Below are 22886 nucleotides of genomic sequence, written 5' to 3'. Positions count from 1 at the left end.
GAGATGGTGGGTGGGATGGACCAGGGACAGAGAGATGGTAGTTGGGATGGATCAGGGACAGAAGGATGGTGGGATGGATCAGGGACAGAGAGATGGTGGGTGGGATGGATCAGGGAGAGAAGAAGGACGGTGGGATGGATCAGGGACAGAAGGACGGTGGGATGGATCAGGGACAGAGAGATGGTGGGTGGGATGGATCAGGGAGAGAAGGACGGTGGGATGGATCAGGGACAGAGAGATGGTGGGTGGGAGGGATCAGGGACAGAGATATGGTTGGTGGGATGGATCAGGGACAGAGAGATGGTGGGTGGGATGGACCAGGGACAGAGAGATGGTAGGTGGGATGGATCAGGGACAGAAGGATGGTGGGTGGGTGGGATGGATCAGGGATCAGGGACAGAGAGCTGGTGGGTGGGATGAATCAGGGACAGAGGGATGGTGGGTGGGTGGGATGGATCAGGGATCAGGGACAGAGAGCTGGTGGGTGGGATGAATCAGGGACAGAGGGATGGTGGGTGGGATGGATCAGGGATCAGGGACAGAGAGATGGTGGTTGGGATGAATCAGGGACAGAGGGATGGGTGGGTGGGGGGAGGCTTCATATGGGCTGTGTGTTTCACAAGAGCCTCCACTGACACTGCCAAACCGAGACACAGCAAAACCAGTGGAGATAATAGAAGTGCTGATCGTCAGTGCTGCCCGTGTGAAGCCTCCCCCTCCATCCATCCTGTAGCTCTGCCCCCCTCCTGTGGATTTCCAGCAATGCATCGCCATCTACCTTGTTGTTTCATAGTGCAGTTCACATTCCTCTGCTCCTCCGCTCCTCCGCTCGGCGCACTGATCCGACAGGGGAAGACCGGAAGTGACAGACTAACTAGTCTGTCACTCAAAGCCCATAGCATAGTAAACCTATGGGCGCTGGGCGGATGCAGATCGGCATTTGTAGTTGCGCCACAAGGCGGGTTCAAACCCCGCAAATGAAGCGCCGCGTCTGCAATCTTGTGATTGCGTTGACGTGACGCTTCACATAGTGCACTGTGTCCAGCGCTGCACTGTGTCCGGCGCTCGTACACAGTGCACTTAAGGACTTTTTTTCATTTTTTTTTTTTAAAGGGCCATTTAAAAAAAATATATATTTTTTTTTTCAATTTTTTTTTTTTTTTGTGACTGCCTGAAGGGGGGGGGGGGGCGGCCCCTATGGACGGGCCGCCACTGCCAGGCTATTAAAAGAAGTCTCATTGCATTGGGGTGCTGTTACTGACCTGCCATAAAAGACTTAATTTCAACCAGAGACAAAGATCAAACAAAAAATTCCATGGCACTGTGAACCTATATTGTATGATGGAGTTTTTGCATTAGTATCCTGTTGCAAATATTAGAAGCTGCATGTTCAGTGAAGTCTCCCTGAGAACTACTGCAGGAATGCTCCATAGGGCCATTATTGGTATGAGGCACTTGTTGAAAAAATATTCTGCCTAAACGAACAAATACTTGGATTTGCTTTCCTGGCAAGAAAACCAACCTTAACTGACTGTAAGTGGTTCTCTGCCCAACAAAAAGTTTCTTTGCAAGATGTAATAAGAAAATACTTTTGGTGTCCCCTTGTCAGGCAATGTAGGCTACTACTGTCTTGTTGTCAACCTTACTCAGGCCTCCTTGAATAATCCTGAAAGGTTTGCAATGCTAGAAAAAGACTTCCTTCCACTGAAGATACTTGGGGAGTCTGCACTTCACCACGCTCCAATGGCTTTGCACTTGTTTCTTCAGATTGTGGACTCCCAGCCGCAATGACTGGCATCAGAATCATCCTCCTGGGCTGAGAGGCATGCCTCTGAAAGAATCACAGTGGCGATGTCCAAAATTCCAGTTCTTGTTGAATTTGTATAGGCACAAAGATTTTCTGATCCATAGACGGCCTAGCTCATAGGCTAAAGAAAGCAAATTGTCCTCATGTTCCACCTGGCCCAAGATACCACCACTGCCAGCAAGATCTTAAAAATGATTCCTGGGGCCGTGCCAATTCTGTAAAAGGCAGGCACCTGAACTGGAAGTAACATCTGGCTACCGCAAATCTCACTGCTCTGGTGCTAGGCATTGATCAGTACATGGAAGTATGAGTCGGCTGGTCGATTGATACCAACTGGTCCTCCTGCTGAACTGTCCCTGTGACTGCCTGCATGAACTTCATCTTGAACCTATTGGTGTGTATGAACACATTTGATTCCTTCAAACTGAAACAGACCAGAAGGCTCATGCCTTAAATACTAGAACAACTGGGGAGAAGGGCCCCCCAGATAATTCTGTTTCCGGCATCACTGGCCTGATGGCCTTGTAGCAGTATACAAATCTTGCAAATTGTTTCTAATCTGAGATCTGTTGAACATAAATTAAATGAATTCAGTGGTCCACTATGGAATTCTCCCCTGTACTCCCACTTGTCTTATGGAGCCACTGGTCTTTGACGATTGTTGTCCAAACCCTCCAGAATGAGGCTAAAATCATCAACTTTACTCAGGCCCCCCCGGCCCCAACTGGAAGAGACTGGTTAAACACACCTTCAAAAAGATTTTCCAGCCCTCTTAGCAGCTTGATCTGTACTTGATTTCATGTAAAAAGTAACTTTGAGACACCCCCACTGTGATCTTTTAAATCTGCAGCCTGTCCTATAAGATTTGGACTCTGAAGTTCAGTAGGCTTGAGTGAAGGATGGCGGCTTCTTCTTACTAGTCTGTGGCCACAGTACAGTCTTTTCCTGTCATTCGCTTAATTGCATTGTTCAGTGTTTGGCCAAACAATAACCTCCCATTATAGAAAATGTTGAAGGCTTGTGTCAAAGTTCCGCCTGCCCTCCAGTGGTGTAAACACAATGCTCTCATAGCAGTGACTGAGTGCACCAGCACTTGTACTAGGTCTATCAAAAGCCTCAAACAAAAGTCAGTTTTCAGGTTCCACTCTTTCCAGATACTGTGCCAAATTTTGTACTTTCCAATGTTGAATATAATGCAATTTCTGAAATTTATATAGCAGAGTTAATTCCATTGCTGATTGGCAGGCCAAATCTGTCACTGATTCTGTGCAAGCCTGATGGCCAGATCACCACAATTTCTGCATTCCAGATGTGTTTCTGCATGAGTGTTTTTGATAATGCATTTTGCCACTTTCCAGATGTGTTCCATAAAGAAACAATGCAACATTCTACTTTTGTTGACTGCACTAGAATGCGTTGTACTGGTGTGAACTTGGTAATTGGAATCAAAGTAAGACACTGTCTATGAATTCTTGATGCAGAATAAAAACGCATTGGACTGCATCTGGTGTGAACAAGTCCACTTCTCATCCATAGGATCTCTGAATTTTATTATATCTTTTCATGTGACAACACTGAAGAAATTACACTTTGCTACAATGTAAAGTAGTGAGTGTACAGCTCGTATAACAGTGTAAATTTGCTGTTCCCTCAAAATAACTCAACACACAGCCATTAATGGCAACAAAAGTGAGTACACCCCTAAGTGAACATTTTCAAATTGGACCCAAAGTGTCAATATTTTGTGTGGCCACCATTATTTTCCACCACTGCCTTAACCCTCTTGGGCATGGAGTTCACCAGAGCTTCAAAGGTTGCCACAAGAGTCCTCTTCAACTCCTCCATGACAACATCACAGAGCAGGTGTATGTTAGAGACCTTGTGCTCTTCCATCTTCTTTTGGGGATGCCTCACAGATGCTCAATAGGTTTTAGGTCTGAAGACATGCTTTGCCAGTCCATCACATTTACCCTCAGCTTCTTTAGCAAGACAGTGGTAGTCTTGGAGGTGTGTTTGTGGTTGTTAAGTTGGAATACTGCCCCGCGGCCCAGTCTCCGAAAGAGGGGATCATGCTCTGCTTAAGTATTTCACAGTACTTGTTGACATTCATGGTTCCCTCAATGAACTGTAGCTCCCCAGTGCTGGCAGCCCCAGACAATGACACTCCCACCACCATGCTTGACTGTAGGCAAGACAAACTTGTCTTTGTACTTCTCACCTGGTTACCGCCACACACGCTTGACACAATCTGAACCAAATAGGTTTATCTTGGTTTCATCAGACCACAGGACATGGTTCCAGTGATTTATGTCCTTAATCTGCTTGTCTTCAGAAAACTGTTTGTGGGCTTTCTTAGGTTCTCAGGGTCTTCTTATAGCCTATAGCCTATGCCATCTTTATGTAGAGCAACAACTCTTCTTTTTTCAGATCCTCAGAGAGTTCTTTGCCATGAGATAAGATGCCTGCCATGTTGAACTTCCAGTGACCAGTATGAGAGAGTAAGAGCGATAACACCAAATTTAACACACCTGCTCCCCATTTACACCTGAGACCTACAAGACCTACAAGTAAACAAGTACAACACTAATGAGTCACATGACACCACAGAGGGAAATTGGGCCCAATTTGGACATTTTCGCTATGTGTTGAGTTATTTTGAGGGGACAACAAATTTACACTGTTATACAGGCTGTACTACTTTACACTGTAGCAAAGTGTAATTTCTTCAGTGTTGTCACATGAAATAACAAAATATTGACAAAAATGTGAGGGGTGTGCTCGCTTTTGTGAGATACTGTATATATATATATATATATATATATATAATACTATTTATATATATATATATATTGTAAGGGATCTTCCCGGGGTAGGGTGTGTTTGGACACAGTTCACAGCAGACTTGGAATTTATAAAGCAGATCTTGGCGTTTATTCGTGGTACAAACAGTCCAGCAAACAAAATATACAGCAACACCGTGCTTTCTGAGTACAACAAAAATAAAAGTCCTAGCCCGGCTGGGCGCTTACTAACAGGTTCTGCTCACCTATCTGACACTTCCAAACACAGCGTCTTTCACCTGGATATCGCAGGGTGAGTTTTAGCTCCAGCAGTGGCTGTGCTTGCAGCTTCCTTCAACACACAGATTGTTCATTCCCTGGCTCAGAGCAATCACCTGCAGACCCTGCAGTGCCTTTAGCTTCCCAGGCTAATTAGGATCAAAGCTCACCTGATCCCAAACCCAGAACTGGATCGGGGGATGTGGAATGACAGGTCCCTCTACCAAACCTACCTGCCATTCCATATAAACCCAGGCCCGGCAAAATTAAATAACAACTCAGCAGCATATCGCTGCTGAGAAACTGATCCATCCTGGATTTACCATCTCACATTGTGTAGCAACCTAGGTGAGATGTACACCCCCTCGATCACTTCTCCAGTGACATGTCTACATATCCCCCCCCCTCTTTTTCAGACCGGAGGGCTGAGCCTTTTGTCCCCACAGACAACTTACCCTTGACAATGCGTCAGCATTTGCCTGTAATTTCCCTGGCCTGTGTTCCACAGTGAAATTAAAGTTTTGTAGGGAGAGAAACCATCTAGTCACTCTTGCATTTCTCTCCTTGTTTAACTTCATCCATGTTAGGGGGGCATGGTCTGTCACCAACTTGAATTTCCTGCCTAGCAAGTAATACTTTAACGATTCTAGGGCCCACTTTACTGCCAAACATTCTCGCTCCACAATGGCATAATTTTTCTCGGCCGGGGTTAGCTTTCTACTCAAGTACGTCACCGGATGCTCCTCACCATTCACTACTTGTGAGAGTACTGCACCTAAGCCTGTGTTAGAGGCATCTGTCTGGACCAGAAATTCTCGTTTGAAATCAGGGGTGACTAACACAGGTGGTTGGCACAAGGCAGACTTAAGGCTTTGGAAAGCCTTCTCGGCCTCTGGGGTCCACGTGACCATTGCTGTCTTTCCGCCCTTTGTCAAGTCAGTTAGCGGAGCAGCAACTGAGGCAAAGTTCGGCACAAATCTACGGTAATAACCCGTAATACCCAGGAAAGCTCTAACCTGTTTTTTTGTCAGGGGTCTAGGCCAACTCTGTATTGCCTCAATTTTATTTAGCTGTGGCCTAACCAATCCTCTTCCAACAATGTAGCCCAGATATTTGGCCTCTTCTAGGGCTAGAGCACACTTCTCGGCATTTATGGTCAACCCTGCATCACTTATGGCATCCAACACGGCCTGTACCTTACAGAGGTGACTTTCCCAATCAGGGCTAAAAATGACCACATCATCGAGGTAGGCAGCTGAGTAATCCCGATGTGGTCGCAGAATCAAGTCCATCAACCTCTGGAAAGTTGCAGGCGCTCCATGTAACCCGAATGGCATCACTACATACTGGAATAGCCCATCAGGGGTGGAGAATGCAGTTTTCTTTTTAGCCTCGTCAGAAAGTGGGATCTGCCAATAGCCCTTTGTGAGATCGAGGGTGGTTATGTACCTGGCGTTACCTAACTTCTCAATCAACTCATCTACCCTGGGCATAGGATAAGCATCGAACTTGGAGATCTCATTCAACTTTCTGAAATCGTTACAGAACCTCCAAGTTCCATTGGGCTTTGGGATTAGCACAATTGGGCTGGACCATTCACTCTGTGACACCTCAATTACCCCCAGATCAAGCATACGTTTTACCTCGTCAGATACGGCTTTCCTACGTGCCTCCGGTATCCTATAGGGCTTTAGGTTTACTCTGCTTCTAGGTTCAGTTTCAATGTGATGATGGATGAGGTGGGTACGCCCTGGGAGGTCAGAGAACTTGTTTTTGTTTTTCTGTAAAAATTCCAGAGCCTCCTGTTTTTGTGACACTGATAGCGCATCACCTACTTTGACTGGAGGGATTGGTGGTGACAAATTATTAACAGTATTTGTCGCCACCAAGGATTCCCTGTCTTTCCAGGGCTTGATCAAGTTTATGTGATAAACTTGGAAAGGCTTCCTTCTACCTGGTTGGTGCACCTTGTAGTTCACCTCACTGACCTTTTCAACAATTTCATAGGGACCTTGCCACTTCGCCAAGAATTTACTTTCAACAGTGGGGACTAGTATAAGGACCCTATCGCCTGGGTTGAATGTCCTGATTCTTGCGGACCGGTTGTAAATTCTACTTTGGGCCTCTTGAGCCCTCTGGAGGTGTTCCCTTACCAGGGGCATTACAGTGGCTATACGGTCCTGCATTTGTGCTACATGCTCAATAACACTCTTGTATGGGGTGGACTCATTCTCCCATGTCTCTTTTGCAATGTCTAGTAGACCCCTAGGGTGATGACCATAGACCAACTCGAATGGTGAGAACCCTGTGGACGCTTGGGGCACTTCCCTAATAGCAAACATGAGGTAGGGTAATAAATGATCCCAGTCACGACCATCTTTTGCCACCACTTTCTTCAACATATGTTTCAAAGTTTTATTAAATCTCTCCACCAATCCGTCCGTCTGGGGGTGGTACACAGAGGTACGGATGTGTGAGATTTTAAATAGTTTACATAATTCCTTCATTACTTTCGACATAAATGGCGTACCTTGGTCAGTTAGGATTTCTTTGGGGATCCCAGTCCTAGAGAACATATAAAACAACTCACGTGCAATTGTTTTAGATGCAGTGTTTCTTAAGGGTACAGCCTCAGGATAGCGGGTCGCATAATCCAGGACTACCAAAATATACTGGTGTCCTCTAGCTGACTTTACAATGGGACCCACTAAATCCATGGCAATACGCTCAAAAGGCACCTCTATAATAGGGAGCGAAACCAAAGGACTGCGAAAATGTGACACTGGGGCACTAACCTGACATGTGGGGCACGACTCGCAGTATTTTTTAATGTCATCATATATGGCCGGCCAAAAAAACCTCTGGAGAACCCTCTCTCGCGTTTTGTCAGTCCCCAAGTGTCCCCCAAGAACATGGTTATGTGCCATGTCAAGCACCTGACGCCGGTACGGCTTAGGTACCAGAAGCTGTTCCACAATCTCATCCTTAACCTTATTGACTCTATAGAAAAGATCATTAGTCACCGAAAAATGTGGAAATCTTTTTTCAGCATCTGGTTCCTGAGGTACCCCGTTCATAACAGCAACCTGCTCTCTCGCATTTTTGAGAGTGGGGTCCTGTAATTGTGCAGTCCCAAAATTATCGCTAGACACCTCTAAGTCTAGTATATTTTGCTCAGTGGGAGGAGCCTCCTCCTCCCCAGCCAGGACCTGCAAAGGAAAACAATCATTTTCATCCTGCACACTTTTATCATTCACAGTGGACAAGGCAACCACCTTAGAGGTATCCTCACTCCTTTTGGGGATTTTTCTTTTTTCCCAGAGAGCCCAGAATAAAGGAAAATCGCGCCCCAATATTACATTATGCATGAGGTTTTTAACCACACCCACTTCATATTGTACTGTGCCTTGTTCAGTCCCGACTTTAGCCAGCACTATAGGGTACACTTTTGTATCACCATGTATACACACAACGCTCATATGCTTTTTAGACTCTAAGTCCCCAGTCACCAGGCTAGCATGCACCAAGGTTACAAGGCTTCCTGAGTCCATTAACGCTTTAACAGGAAAGTCATTGATTGTAATATCGCAGATTTGCGGTTCAGTCTCTAGTCCAGGAACTGCAGCACAAGATGGTTCCGCAAATAGCGACTGACGCCGGCTAGCGTCACATTCCATGGGTTCAGAGGTAAGAGGGCAATGGGCCGACACGTGTCCCGCCTCATGGCATCTCCAACACTGGATAGGGCCTGGTCTCTTTGGCAAGGAGTCCTTTTCAGAGCCCCTTAGCCACCCGGGACCATCACCAGTCTTTTGTCCCTGGGACACCATTTGAGCCCTTTTCCCTCTATCAGCACCCCTCCACACTCCCCCAATAGATGGAAGTCTCTTACCAGCTGACGGCACAGATCTGGCGCTCCGGGAAGGTGAAGATGCTGCAGGAACATCACGGAGGTAGTCCTCAGTCGCCTGGAACCTCTCCACAAGGTTGACAAGTTCGTTTGCGTTCTTAGGATCACCTTGTCCCACCCAGCGTTGCAGGTCAGTAGGAAGCGCTCGGAGGTAGCGATCCATCACGACCTTCTCTAGGATTTGTGCAGGAGTAGAAGTGTCTGGCTCCAACCACTTTCTTGCCAAATGGATTAGGTCATACATCTGGGACCTCGCTGATTTGTCCAGACTGTAGGTCCAGTTGCGTACCCTCCGGGCACGGACTGCAGTAGTAACTCCTAGTCGGGCAAGTATCTCCTCTTTTAGCCGAGTATAGTCCTTAACCTCTTGCTCACTGAGGTCATAGTAGGCCTTTTGGGGTTCACCTGCTAAATAGGGCGCAATTACCTCTGCCCACTCAGCGGCTGGTAACTTCTCTCGCTCAGCCACGCGCTCAAATACTGTTAGAAAGGCCTCAACATCGTCCTCAGCAGTCATCTTTTGCAGCGCTTTCTGCACAGTCCTTCTCCCAAAAAAAATCTCTGGAGCGGCTCCCATCACTGTGGGTGGATTAGCAACCACAGGTGCCTCTCGATTTGCTATCAGGTGCTCAATAAGTTGTTGTTGTGCAGCCATGGACTGTTCATGTCGTCTATTGGCCTCTATCTGAGCCTGCTGTTGTGCAGCCATCATCTGCTGTTGTTCCAGACTCACTTGCATAAACTGCTTCAGCATCTCCTCCATGTTGCTGGACTGTTCCTGGAGTGTCATTGCAGCTTTCACCCAAGACATAAGCAGCTGTAGCCAAGTCTGTCCACACCGTTGCCCCTAGCAACCGCGTTGCCCGCTACCTCCACCAATTGTAAGGGATCTTCCCGGGGTAGGGTGTGTTTGGACACAGTTCACAGCAGACTTGGAATTTATAAAGCAGATCTTGGCGTTTATTCGTGGTACAAACAGTCCAGCAAACAAAATATACAGCAACACCGTGCTTTCTGAGTACAACAAAAATAAAAGTCCTAGCCCGGCTGGGCGCTTACTAACAGGTTCTGCTCACCTATCTGACACTTCCAAACACAGCGTCTTTCACCTGGATATCGCAGGGTGAGTTTTAGCTCCAGCAGTGGCTGTGCTTGCAGCTTCCTTCAACACACAGATTGTTCATTCCCTGGCTCAGAGCAATCACCTGCAGACCCTGCAGTGCCTTTAGCTTCCCAGGCTAATTAGGATCAAAGCTCACCTGATCCCAAACCCAGAACTGGATCGGGGGATGTGGAATGACAGGTCCCTCTACCAAACCTACCTGCCATTCCATATAAACCCAGGCCCGGCAAAATTAAATAACAACTCAGCAGCATATCGCTGCTGAGAAACTGATCCATCCTGGATTTACCATCTCACATTGTGTAGCAACCTAGGTGAGATGTACACCCCCTCGATCACTTCTCCAGTGACATGTCTACAATATATATATATATATATATATATATATACACAAGATACTCAAATTGCAAAAAGTATATTTATTATTTTAGTTAGCAAGGCGTTCTCTCAACAACTTTTTAACTTTTTACCTGCTGGGTTGAATACCCCAACTATCTTGGTGCCATCACATAAACTGTGGTCTGATATACCATGGACAATGATTTTGCAATCTGAAGTCTGTGCTACTTTTAGTTAAGAACCCTTACTAACCTGTCATAGTTTTGGCAAAGAAACAAAATACCATCCTTACACAATATGACAGTTAAGGGGTGTGGCTCTACCTCACCATATATAGATGTACTGGTTGAGGTCTCAACATAGAAGACAAGAATCTCACCATGTTCCCACTGATTATATTATTCTTGAGAATCTACCAAAATCAGGCTGCCAGTCATGTAAGTTATTTTGCGTATCTCCATTCACAGTGGGCACAATGTAAGGCTAGAAGGAAAATCAGATTTTTGACACAATAATGGTAATTGACATGCTTCTTGTTTACAAATTGTATATTATCTAAATTACCAGAATTTTACAATACTTGTGAACTCGATGTTGCCATTCAGTCAGGGGTTCTTGAAGGAAAAGGTCAGGGTTCCATCATCCTAGGTATATCCTGGCAGCTTTGGAAGTGGGACGGGAAGTATAATTCTATTTTTACTAACTTTTGTTAGGAGTATGAAGGATACCATTGCTGACTTTTTCTTTATGAAAATATTTGTTTTCTAGATGTCATCCTAATGATCCAATAGATTTAGTACTTTTTAGATCATCAACCTGGAACAAGCATGCAGAGGAGGAGTTGTGTGATTCGTAATCTGCATGTTTCCTTACGTCAGTTCCTCAGAAAGTATTGAAGCCGTTAAATGTGCATGACAGGCAACTGATGTTTTTAAGAACTCAGCAAGACAGTTTTACTTTGCTGCAATACTCAGTCATAAGTCTCCCATATTTAGAAATTTCTGTGATTACAACTTTAAGCAATAGTTATAATTCCTGCTCAGCCCCACATTGATTGACTCCCACAGCATGTAATCTAATCCAGTATTTTACTTGCTTAGATTAACAGATTTTATATCTGAACGCTGAGCATATAAAATTGATAAGCCAATATCTTTTCAAAACAGGAACATGTATAACCTACATTCCAGTAGCATTCCAAAGATTGAGCACATTTTCAGGCAATTTACTTCTAGGCTCCTATCACATGGAGCAGAGTAAACTCCAATCAGCAGGGGATCTGCTCACAGAAACCCTGCGATCGGAGCCAAAAAGGCTGAATGTTACATACATTCTGGTTCCATTTCTGCAGAGAGGACTTGGGCAGATCCCGGTCAGCTCTGTAGGTGGCCAGATGTAAATGGACTCCACTGTCTGTTTACATCAGGCTACCTCCAATCCTGTTCGCAAAAAAATAAATAATGCAGTCCTTTTCTGTTTTTTTTACTGAACCAACTGTCTATTAGGCTCAATGGACTGTCTGATCAGGTTTGCCCTAAACACTAACAGTTGGAACTGATTGGACTATCTACTGAAAATGCTAGTTTCCTGCCTCATTCTGGTTCCAATGGCTTCAGAGTAATTGACCAAGAACAGGGTTGCAGCAAACCCTGGTTGAAGAAAACACAGAACTCAGGATCTGCATACTCATTCCAGTCAGTAACCTAAAATATTAAAGTCATTTAATAAGCAAGCCAGCCAGGCATCTAGCATTTTCACAAGGAAAGGTCAGAAATTGCACTCGGCCCATATTTAATGCATATTTTCTTTAAACGGCATCTGCAAAACAGGCACAATCAATTTCTGATACACTTTACCAACAATAGATGGATAGACAGACACGTTTGAATAGGTTTAATTTATTAATTCTGAATGTATTAAAATATTAGATGATGTAAAAGTTTTGTTTAGTGTTTTCTTTACTAGCTTAAGTCTTTTCCAGAACCTAATACTTTTGCCCTTTAACAGATTCAGAACTCCACTGGATCTCTGGATGCATATGGGGTCTGTCATTGCTCTATCATCCACCCAAATACCAACTTTCCAGTTGATCGTATGGAGAGCTTGGAAATAGCAAACCGTAACCTGACCATAATTGTCAATGAAGAAATCACTAAGGTAATACATGTCAAATATTCATCTTGTTGTGGATTTTTTGATCCAAGTTTATTCTAGTTAAAAATGTTAATTACTGAAAGAGTGTGGACGCCAGTTTTGAATATAAATATACTGCACATATTCAATCTTTAATACCAAAGGCTTGTAGCGTTTGGAACATGCAATCAGTTCCAGGCAACAGAGCTGCCCAGTTTTCCTAGATAATATTGAATTGATTTACTCAAAGGAGTTGTAAAGGCAGAAGGCTTTTTATCATAATTCATTCTATGCATTACAATAAAAAGCCTTCTGTGTGTAGCAGCCTCACCACAACCCCCTAATACTTACCTGAGCCCCATCTCTCTCTAGCGATGCCCACGGGTCCCTTGGACGTCTGGGACTTTCCCCCCTGATTGGTTAAGACGCAGCAGCGGCACCATTGGCTCCTGCGGTTGTCAATCAAAGTCAGTCTGAATGGACACATGGAGCTGCAGCTCAGCACGGGTGCTTGTGATGGGGGAACTCAACAGGAGGATGGGCCAGGAGCAGCAAAGAGGCACCCAAGAAGAGGAGGATCCAGGCTGCCTGTGCAAAACCACTACACAGAAGAGGTAAGTATAACATGTTTGTTGTTTTAAAAAAAAACAACAACAAAAAAAAAGAGACTTTACAATCACTTGGCAAGGTAATTTTTCCCAGACCTTAACATTTGAGGTGAAGCTCTATTGACTTCCATATGTTCTCTCTCTGTTTATGTAGTTTATCCTCTCAGTAAATTAATCCAGAAAAATACTAGATTTTGACCAAACTGGCCGTGCATGGATGCCTGAATAAGCATGTTTGAAACATTATACTTTAAGCGTCTTTAGGGGCAGAAGTTGATATGAATAGTTTAGCATTTTCCAAAATCACTGTTGATTAAGTAAAAGTTGCACAAAATAATAAAGTAAATATGTAGAATGTTTTTAAAGATCCACAGCTATGAGAGCACAGTGATTGCCTACATGGAGCAGTTGAAGGGCCTAACCAAACGTGTGGAGGCAATGGAGAAAGGAGGTCTCTCCTTCACTGAGCTGGACTTCGAACTCATCAAGCTGGAGATCAAAGAGATGGAGAACGTCATACTGCAGTTGAAAACCTCATTAAATGGCTCAAATGTGATTGTGGAGACTCTCTACCAGGAGGTGAGAAAAATAATGCTTATAATAATTAACAGATGATTAATGGCAATTAGTTTAATTCCCTTCCTAAGGTGGAATAATGTATACATAATATATACATAAACTCTATACATAAGTGCTATATAATACATACATTTCAATTCATCATTGATTTATATATACAATAAAAAATATAGACAAATGTGTAACAAATGTCAAAAGGTGATTGCAAGCATTACAAACATACAGCAAATTTAATTTGACCTAGTTCTGAAAATAAAACATGATAGTGACAGTGATAATGTGATTTAATGAAATCAAGCATACTATAGCCAAAAACAAGTAAAAAACACAGTTCTTGTAGTGCAGAGTAAGACCTGAAATATGTCTCAAATGAAAGTGAAACTTCTAAAGTAATCTAATGCCACATACGCACAACTGGACTTTTCGACAGCAAAGTTCAGACGGGATGAATTGGTCGGACAATACGATCGTGTGTGGGCTTCATCGGACCTTTTCGTTCAAAAAAATCTGACGGACTTTAGAAATAGAACATGTTTCAAATCTTTCCGCCGGAACCAGTTTCTATTGAGAAAATTGCTTGTCTGTATGCAGAACCAACAACGACGTAAGGGCAGCTATTGGCTATTGAACTTCCCTTTTCTAGTCCCGTCGTACATCATCGCGCTAAAAGATGGGTGTGATCATGTGTAGGCAAGTCTGTTTCTGTGGAACTTCATCGAAAAGTCAGTCAGAGTTCATTCTGACGGAAAGTCCGGTCGTGTGTACATGGCATAAGTCCTGGATTTCTTCTAAACAGAATAGTGTTTCCCAGTGCCAATCCACACACATAAGGACTAGCACCCACCTTCTGTTTTCAACCTCAACTAAAATATATTAGATAGTACATACTCTTTATCCCCTCAACTGTGGGCATCAAATCTTGTCCAAATCATGGCATCACTACATGCTCTAAAAAGAGGAGAGGAACCAAAATGCAACAGTGTAAAGCAGTGGTTATCATCTTCTGTCCTCAGGATCTATTAACAGGCCAGATTTTAGGTATTACCTTTTGGAGATGCTGACTATAATTCATCACAGGTGATATAATTTGCTGTTCAGTGATTTCAGTATTTGAGCTATCTTGCAAACCTGGCCTGTTAGTGGGTCCCAAGGACGGGAGTTGAGAACTACTGGTGTAAAAACATAAAATTAACAGCATAACTAACATGCAGAAATATATGCAAAACAAAAGCAAATTACACCCAGTACAGATGTAGGTGGACATGGTGGCAATGTTTGGGGATACATGTACACTCTGATCAACTCCACCTCCACCTGGTATATTTTCTTTTAATATTGTATTGTGACTTAATCCCTCATCCTACCCTCTATTCTTAGGCAGCCCTGTGCAATATTTAGTTAGAGAGAAACAGTCTGAATGCAAACAGCTTTAGTTGAACTCTGTTTAGAAAAGTCAAAATGTTTTATGACCCAATGCCATAGTTGTGCCCTGTATTAAATGACTATATGTAAAATTAAGATTTTATATAATTAATGGAAAAAGTATAAATAAAGCTGACCCAAAATCAGTATAGTTTCTTTTCAACTTCATGATCAAATGCATTAACCATGCAGTTAAGAAAATCCAAAGAACATTCCACCATCTTTATTTTTCTTTCTTTCTATTTTTTCTGACAGATCAGCAACATTTCAATCATGGTTAGTCAGCTGGAGGTCTATGATAATAACAACGTCCTGGTGATCAGGCGGGAGATTGCAGAGCTACAGAAACGGCTGGAAGAGTGTCAGCAAAACAACACTAAACCAAATCTTCCTCCAAATCTTTCTCCAGCACACTACGGTAGGTCATAACAATGTCTAAAGGTTAATTGATTACAGCAGAGGTAGGCAAGCTAAAAGAGGTAGAGATCTACCTGAGCAATATGAGAGAAATCAAAGATCACCAGGCACCAGTTGCGGCCACTGCCATCCCCCCCAGTCAGTCGGCCAATCGGTCACCAAAGCTACACTTACCCCATATAGGTCACAGGCAGTGCTTCCTCTGAGTAGCGGCTTCACCCTGCGTCTCTTCCTCCTGAGCTTTGGTGGGTTCCCCTGCGTCTCCTCCCTCCTCCTCCTCAGCAGCCAATAGGATGACTTCTCCTCTCGGCCAATCGGTGATGGGTCTCAGAATCCACTTCCTGATTGGCTGGGAGAAGAATCAGGAAGACAATAGCGAATATTAAATTTGCTAGTGTCACAGCAATGCGCCCCGAGCCAACCCTTTTTTGAAGCGAAATAGAACCTCAGGCTCTAATCACCTGCTTCTAAAAAAAAAAAAAATACATTGGAATCCATTAGTCTGGCACCCTGCATGTAGATTAGGGGCTAGGCACATAGATTAGGGGTGTGGTGCCCCTGTGCCCCATATGGACAGGCAACCACTGCCAGGCACAGTGTCACCTCCTCACACCTGATTTAACACCTAATTGCCATACTATCGTGTTGCAATTGTGTACATTTCACAACAAACATTGGTTTAAATCGGGTGGTGAGGAGGCAACATATCGCCTCCTCACCACCTGTCAAACATACTCACTTTGCTTTTCAGAGGAGCAGTAGTACCTGCTGCACTTGTGAATGAGCCCTTAGTTGCATTCAGCAGCGGCACCCTTAGGGCTCGTTCACATGTAGAGTTGGAAGGTGGTAAAACCGTGCAGTTGAGTCACATCCGATTACTACCCCAAGCAGCCAAAAGTGTACACTTTCGGCAGCAGGAATTGAGCCCCCTGTTGCTGTTGGTGGGTGCTTCTGCCTGGCAAACACAAAGCATGCAAGTAAATGGGACCACTGTGAAAGTGCTCAACAAGTGCATGCTGCTGCGGGGTCCAAGGGGTTACAGCAGGTGGTGAGAAAGCAAAACAATGCTGCCTGATTTAACCCCTTGTTTGTTGTACTGCACAAGGTTGCAGAACACTTACAGAGTGGCCTCATTCCCTTGTATGGATCATGCTTGGGAGGTGCTACACCCACCAACCATGACAGGGCGTATAACTCCTGCTCCAACAAGTGTCACTCCGCATGGCACAGGAGCCAGCACTACAGAGGAGGCATTGGTTTATATGGCTCTTGCTCCCTTTTACAGCTCCAACTTTACAACCAGTCCCTCTGCATTGCACACTGTTTGATGCTCTGGAATGGCAGTCAGCAAGCCATTAATCTGTCTGCGATCTACTTGTAGATCACAGTCTACAGGTTGCTTACCCCCACACATAGATGAGTTGGCACTTGCATCAAGCCTAGTATAAGCACATAAGTCTGACGTACATCATGGGTAGTAGAGATAATGGAGGTAATTATTGAGGCATGACAGGACTATAATAAAGTCTGTAATAAAGTCCACGGGGTCCATGCAAAAACACCTTGAGAGGCAGCCCAGTGAAAAGCAAGAAGCAGCTTCTGGAACAACTGAGGAAAAAGCACAGGCGCCAATCTGATGTAGTAAGTTAGTGAGTTTAATACACATGTAGAATAAGGGTGCTCAAAAAAGTAAAATGTCAGTAGGCATAGAGCACAAAGTGCATACAGCGTTTACGGGAAGGGTACATCCAAATCGCTTCTGCAGTGGGTACTCAAATGGGCCGCGCTGGTGGATGCAGACGCTTCCTGGAGCCTGGGATACACAGGGAGCCAGAGATTATGTCACTTCTGGGACGCATTGAGGAGATAGGCCTATCTTTGTTAAAAGTAGAATATCAAGCGATGGACTTCAGACAATGCTGCAACAACCAGCTTCTTGACTGGCATACATTAAGTTTCCTATACATTCTGATACTCTACCAAAATCTTTAAAGCAGAGATCCAGTCACCTGTGAAAAACAATAAAAGCCAGCAGCTACAAAAACTGTAGCTGCTGACTTTTAAAAAATATCCATTTACCTGTCCCACGATCCAGCGGTGTGCTCACCACAGTTGGTTGCACCTGCTATCTTCATTCCTCAGCGCCGGCATCTTCACTATGGGCACCCAGCTGTGACAGCTTGCAGATTTACAGCCAGGTGCCAACTGTGCAGGCACGAGTAGCGCTGCACATCGTAACTGGTCAATGTCCCAGAAGACTGCGGGGGTGGAGAGAGAGTAGAACTTCAGTTTTTAACCGCCTAGGCAGAGAGAATGGAACTAGGAGAGAGGAAATTGAGTATCCACCCCCCCCCCCTCCTCAAAAGTGGCAATTCTTTAAGAGGTTTGGGGATGAGTCCTTAAATTGGATGTCCCCTTTTCGGTAGAGCCCCGCTTTAAATCATTTAGTATTCTTTTAGCAAGCCCTGATGAAGAGCGCATTTTTAAGACCTTACAATGCATTGGCTAGTTGTACAGATTTCACTTGAACCTTTTATTCCAGTGTGGCACTCCTGTTCATACTTACAGGTCTATAAATACCCATCTATCCATGTCCCCTCCCTGCTCTTTCGGAGCTGTGAATAGATAAGCATACATGTCAACAAACAACAAAATAGAAGGCATTCTACAAATATAATCCTCATTGGGGGTAAAGCTCCCTAACCAAATGGAAAAACTAAAGGACTTTAAAAGGTACCTAAGAAAATCAAGAAAAACAAGTTGAAATTGTGCCGACACAAATAATCTTGATGATAACCATTTCACAGGTTTGGGATGAGTTAATCCCAAATGTTCACTAAAATCCGGTCTGATGCAGGAGGAGCTTGAAAGGTAAACCCATATAAGTTAATAAAGATTGACCGTGCACCACAGCAGCAGGAGATAGTTTTAGAAATAGTTTTGGTGTATTCCCATGACTAAAAGAGATGAGAGATACTTTCAGCATACATTAATTGGTCATACACAGGATGAATATTTGGCAGGAGTTCAATGACTTAACAATATCAAATGCATAAAACACCAGATTATATCTTTTTTTCCTCAGTACCTGTTTACCTATGAAAGATAGGATCATGCAAGTACAGCATAACTTTCAAAGATTTAGGCATGTACAGTAAATATGAGCTCAAGTTGCTAGATCTTTAAGGGTCTGTCCAATGAAAACTAAGATTTTGGTTATAGGTAATTGTTAATTGGCTACGTCATCCCCTGACCTTTTATATGGCTTGGATGCTGCTTTAGCAGTGATAGTTTGCTCCTTTTTTCCAACTGTGACATAGTTTGCTCGAGAGTTGTGAAAGCTCATGCCCATGCTTGTGTTTTCCAGCTCTTTCTCTTGCATTCTTAATAAAACAGTTGAGATAGTGTGGGCCTCCCTTATTATGGCCACAAAGTGTGCATACTCAGGAACTCAGATATCTCACCAATAAAGATCCTGAGCTATCTTGAAGTTACATAGCAAATTTTAAAGAACTTTCAGGCTGGAAAGTGTAGGGTGCCATATTACTTTTTTGCCTATTTGTAGAACTCGATAATATTTCTGTTTTATATATGCAATGTTTAGCGCTAATGTAGATTTTTACTCCCAGGTGTTCATATTAGAAAATACTTCATTTATATTTTACAATTACTTTTTATGTTTCACAGGTACTTGTGACCATGGACACATTGTGAATATCAGTAAACCGTATGTAGTGCAGCAGAATTTGCTTGGTGCAAATTACAAATCAGGAGGATGGGGAAAAGATTCATTATTGGGAGCTGAACAGAACACTTTTTGGGTGGCCCCACTAACTACTGACATTCGCATGATGAATAATATATACAGATATGCTTCTTATAATGACCTCCTGCTGTACAAATACACAGCATATACAAGCCTTACTAGTTCCAATTACGGGCAAGGTGCTGGAATGATTATGTACAACGATACAATGTATTATAATTGCTACAATTCCAATAATCTCTGCAAATACAACATGAAAACTAAAGTAGCGGAGCGATTGGCACTAAGAGATGCAACTTACAACAACCGCTTCTCCTATTCATCCACACCTTGGCAGGACATCGATTTTGCGGCTGATGAAGAGGGTCTTTGGGTCATTTATGCTACTGAAAAAGAGGGTGGGAAAATTCTTATTAGTAAACTTGTTGCTAACACATTGGAAGTAAAGCAAACCTGGTCCACCTCACTTTACAAGCCAGGTGTCACCAATGCTTTCATGGTCTGTGGGGTCTTGTATGCTACAAGAATCTACAGAACAAAAATGGAGGAGATATTCTACATGTATGACACTAAAACTGGTAAGGAAGAGAATCTGAGTATCCCCGTTGAGAAAATGAAGGACACAATGCATAGTCTGTCCTACAACCCAAATGACCACAAGCTCTACATGTACAGTGAGGGCTTCATGTTCACCTATGACCTCACTTTTTTGCCAAACAAATAAAACCTTTAACATGTGCCCTAATATTGAATAGAATGGCTAGCTTAAAAAATAATATTAATGGGAGCTACCCGATTTAAAATATTACCATTTTCTTTTATTTAATAAAAATAGTGCAATATGTGATAGCAACCTAACATATATATTGATAAAAGTTTATTATGATTGATTAATTTGGGTTTCTGTTTTGGGGTACATTTCATTGTTTTTAAATCCAGTGTTACATTGCACAACCTGTCAAAGGGAACCATGAGACTCCGCAATTAGTAGTGAGAAGTACCTGGCTATTCAAAATATTCACAGTCTATTGTATTCTTTGGATGCCACCACAGCAACTTTGGGATGAGTAACCATAGCAACTGAAATTCAGGTTCTAGATAAAAGGCAAGTTAACATTAAAATAAAAATTTACCAAGAACCTGGGTAACCACAATGTTCCATTAAAATACAGAAATACAAAAATGAACACTTACATATATGATGTTGCCTTGTCAACCTGTGAACAGGGTAATCTTAGATAGATATGTATCTTTAAATTCACTTTAATATGGTAATAAAGTGTAAGTAAAGGCAAAACGTTATTTTTTTTTTTTTTTTGATTGGAACATCTGTCAGATTTTATTGTCTGTCTGTGTCCCTGTTAGGGAGATTCATCCTCCCTATTTGTCCTGTTTACTGATATAACTAAAAGTAAAATAAAATCTCAAATGTTGTTTTGACCTCAGAACACTAATAGAGGGGGACATCTTCTAATAGGGACATTAGTTCTGGTGACCCTGGTAACATGCTGGGATTTCCTCACTTTGGAGGGATGTCCTCTCCTGATTTGACTATAACACAGGAAGTGGAGGGAAATTTCCCCAATGGGACAAATATGGCAAAAAGGGGAGTTATAGCCCTTATTTACTCTAAAAAAAAAAGAGTCATGTCTTTAGTTACACTTTAAGTGATTCTGAACCTTGCCTATGTCCCAGTATAAGCTGGAGCCATGACAACTGCCTTGTTTCAGGGGGGTTCCTTTATTTTGTATCCTATGGAGTCACCCTTGCATACAGGGACTAGAGCTGTATCTACCTACATTGTTTTTTTCCACAGTAACACACAACCCTGTAGCCTAGGATGGGCGAGGAGCTCCCCTGTCCCTACCTCCTCCTTTCTCCAAGCTAACAGACTGGCTGGAGACTGCACTGAGCACTGTTAACTGTTTCCTCTAAAGACCAGAAATTTAGGAAAGCAACACTTAGAAAGCAGGAGCCAACAAGTGTTAGGCTAGGAGTTATAACAAATAGTTCACTTGGGAATGCTTCTTTTTATGTGCTTGGTGTGTTTTTTCCAAAAAATCTGAGGGTTTAATACTTTAAAGGTGTTGTAAACCTTTGTGTTTTTTCACCTTAATGCATTCTATGCATTAAAGCGGAGGTCCACCCTAAAATGGACCTCCGCTCATCGGAATCCCCCCCCCTCCGGCGCCACAATCGGCACCTTTCAGGGGGGAGGGGGGTGCAGTTACCTGGATAATCCAGGTAACTGCACCCACTTCCGGGCTAGCTCTCTGCGGAAAGGGGCGTACGTTACGCCCCTTTCCGCAAGCGCCCGCCCCCTTCAGCAAGTGCCCCGCTGCCTGCTGGGAAACACACAGCTCCCAGAGGCAGCGGGGACCGTCCGGATTGCGCCGCGCGGCTCGCGCATGCGCAGTAGGGAACCGGGAAATGAAGCCGAAAGGCTCCATTTCCTGATTCCCATACCCAAGATGGCGGCGGCACGAGCGAGCGATCGGCTTCGGGTGCCGACATCGCGGGCGCGCTGGACAGGTAAGTGTCACTATTTAAAAGTCAGCAGCTGCAGTATTTGTAGCTGCTGGCTTTTAAAAAAAAAAAAAAAAAAAAAAAACGCGGAGTCCCGGTGGACTCCCGCTTTAAGGTGGAAAACCTTCTGTGCTGCAGTTGCCCCCCAGAGCCCCCCCCCTTTTTCTTACCTGAGCCTGATCGTTCCAGTGATCGGGATGAGCACAGCAGCTCCAGCCACTGCCTCAGGTTCTCATCAGATAGATTGATAGCAGCAAGAGCCATTGGCTCCCGACGCTGTCAATCAAATCCAGTGACACAGGAGTGTGGGGAGGGGGTGGCGAGTTCTGCTGTCTGTGTCAATGAACACAGCAGCAGGACTCAGGAGCACATCTGCACAGGTGCCCCCATGGAAAGTGGCTCTCCGTGGGGGCACCCAATGAAGAGAAGGAGCCAGGAGGACCACGGGGGGACCCCAGAAAAGGAGGATCAGGGCTGATCTGTGCAAAACCCTTGCACGGTGCAGGTAAGTATAACATGTATGTTATTTTAAAAAAAAGATGAACCTTTACAATTACTTTAAGGCAAAGGAAAACAAATGAAAGCCGAAGTCCAGCTAACACTTTAAGAAGTTACTACAACAGTTTCTTTTTCTTTTACGGTAAAGTTTTAAGCCGTATGATTAAAAGCTGAGAACTGTAAACCCCCCAATGTTATATAGTTTGTCTCAGCCCTGTAACTGCTGTTATACTTCTTCAGCTTGGCCTGTTATAGAAAGTGGAAAAATAGCAATCGACAACCCCCCTGTAGATTTTACAGTGCAAAAAGAACAACATTGTTGCAGGAAGTGGAAAAATAACAGTCTAGTACTGGCAGGACCAACAGGGAATAAAACTGTTACAGGTGGATTTGGAAACACAAAACCTTCTTTGTTAATACTGGGGATACGCTGGGGTTGATTTAGTAAAACTGGAGAGTGCAAAATCTGGGCAGCTCTGCAAAGAAACCAATCAGCTTCTAGGTTTTTCAAATCTTAACTGAACAAGCTGAAGTTAGAAGCTGATTGGCTACCATGCACAGTTACACCAGATTTTTCACTCTCCAGTTTTACAATATCAATCTACTGCGTCAAATGTCATTTTTTGCTTTGTCCATATTTGCACTATAACTATACTTTTTAGCTCTCATTGACTATAACTGATGAAAACAACAGCCATT

General features: G+C 43.6%; 1 protein-coding gene across 1 annotated transcript; it reads left to right on the top strand.

The window, feature by feature from the left end:
- The first annotated feature begins 10616 nt into the window (after positions 1–10616).
- LOC143988834 (olfactomedin-4-like) lies at positions 10617–20452 on the top strand. The gene is made up of 5 exons (XM_077488728.1): positions 10617–10675; positions 12246–12395; positions 13346–13558; positions 15236–15398; positions 19085–20452. Exons 1-5 carry the CDS (start codon positions 10619–10621, stop codon positions 19885–19887), a joined length of 1386 nt encoding a protein of 461 aa, XP_077344854.1. The 5' UTR covers positions 10617–10618; the 3' UTR covers positions 19888–20452.
- Positions 20453–22886: the final 2434 nt, after the last annotated feature.

This window comes from Lithobates pipiens, unplaced genomic scaffold, assembly GCF_037356315.1.
Source record: "Lithobates pipiens isolate NorthernLeopardFrog02 unplaced genomic scaffold, aLitPip1_a1.2 Scaffold_1, whole genome shotgun sequence".
NCBI lineage: Eukaryota > Metazoa > Chordata > Amphibia > Anura > Ranidae > Lithobates > Lithobates pipiens.
Note: the sequence above shows the minus strand (reverse complement) of the source record. Positions and strands in the feature narration are given on the sequence as shown.

What these genes read in the sequence shown, in the direction of transcription:
- LOC143988834 (XM_077488728.1), top strand. Translation starts at nt 10,619, where the DNA reads ATGTTCCCACTGATTATATTATTCTTGAGAATCTACCAAAATCAGGCT. An exon ending in AAAATCAGGCTGCCAGTCAT is followed by an intron (nt 10,676 to 12,245) that starts GTAAGTTATTTT and finishes GCCCTTTAACAG; the next exon opens with ATTCAGAACTCCACTGGATC. An exon ending in TCAATGAAGAAATCACTAAG is followed by an intron (nt 12,396 to 13,345) that starts GTAATACATGTC and finishes ATGTTTTTAAAG; the next exon opens with ATCCACAGCTATGAGAGCAC.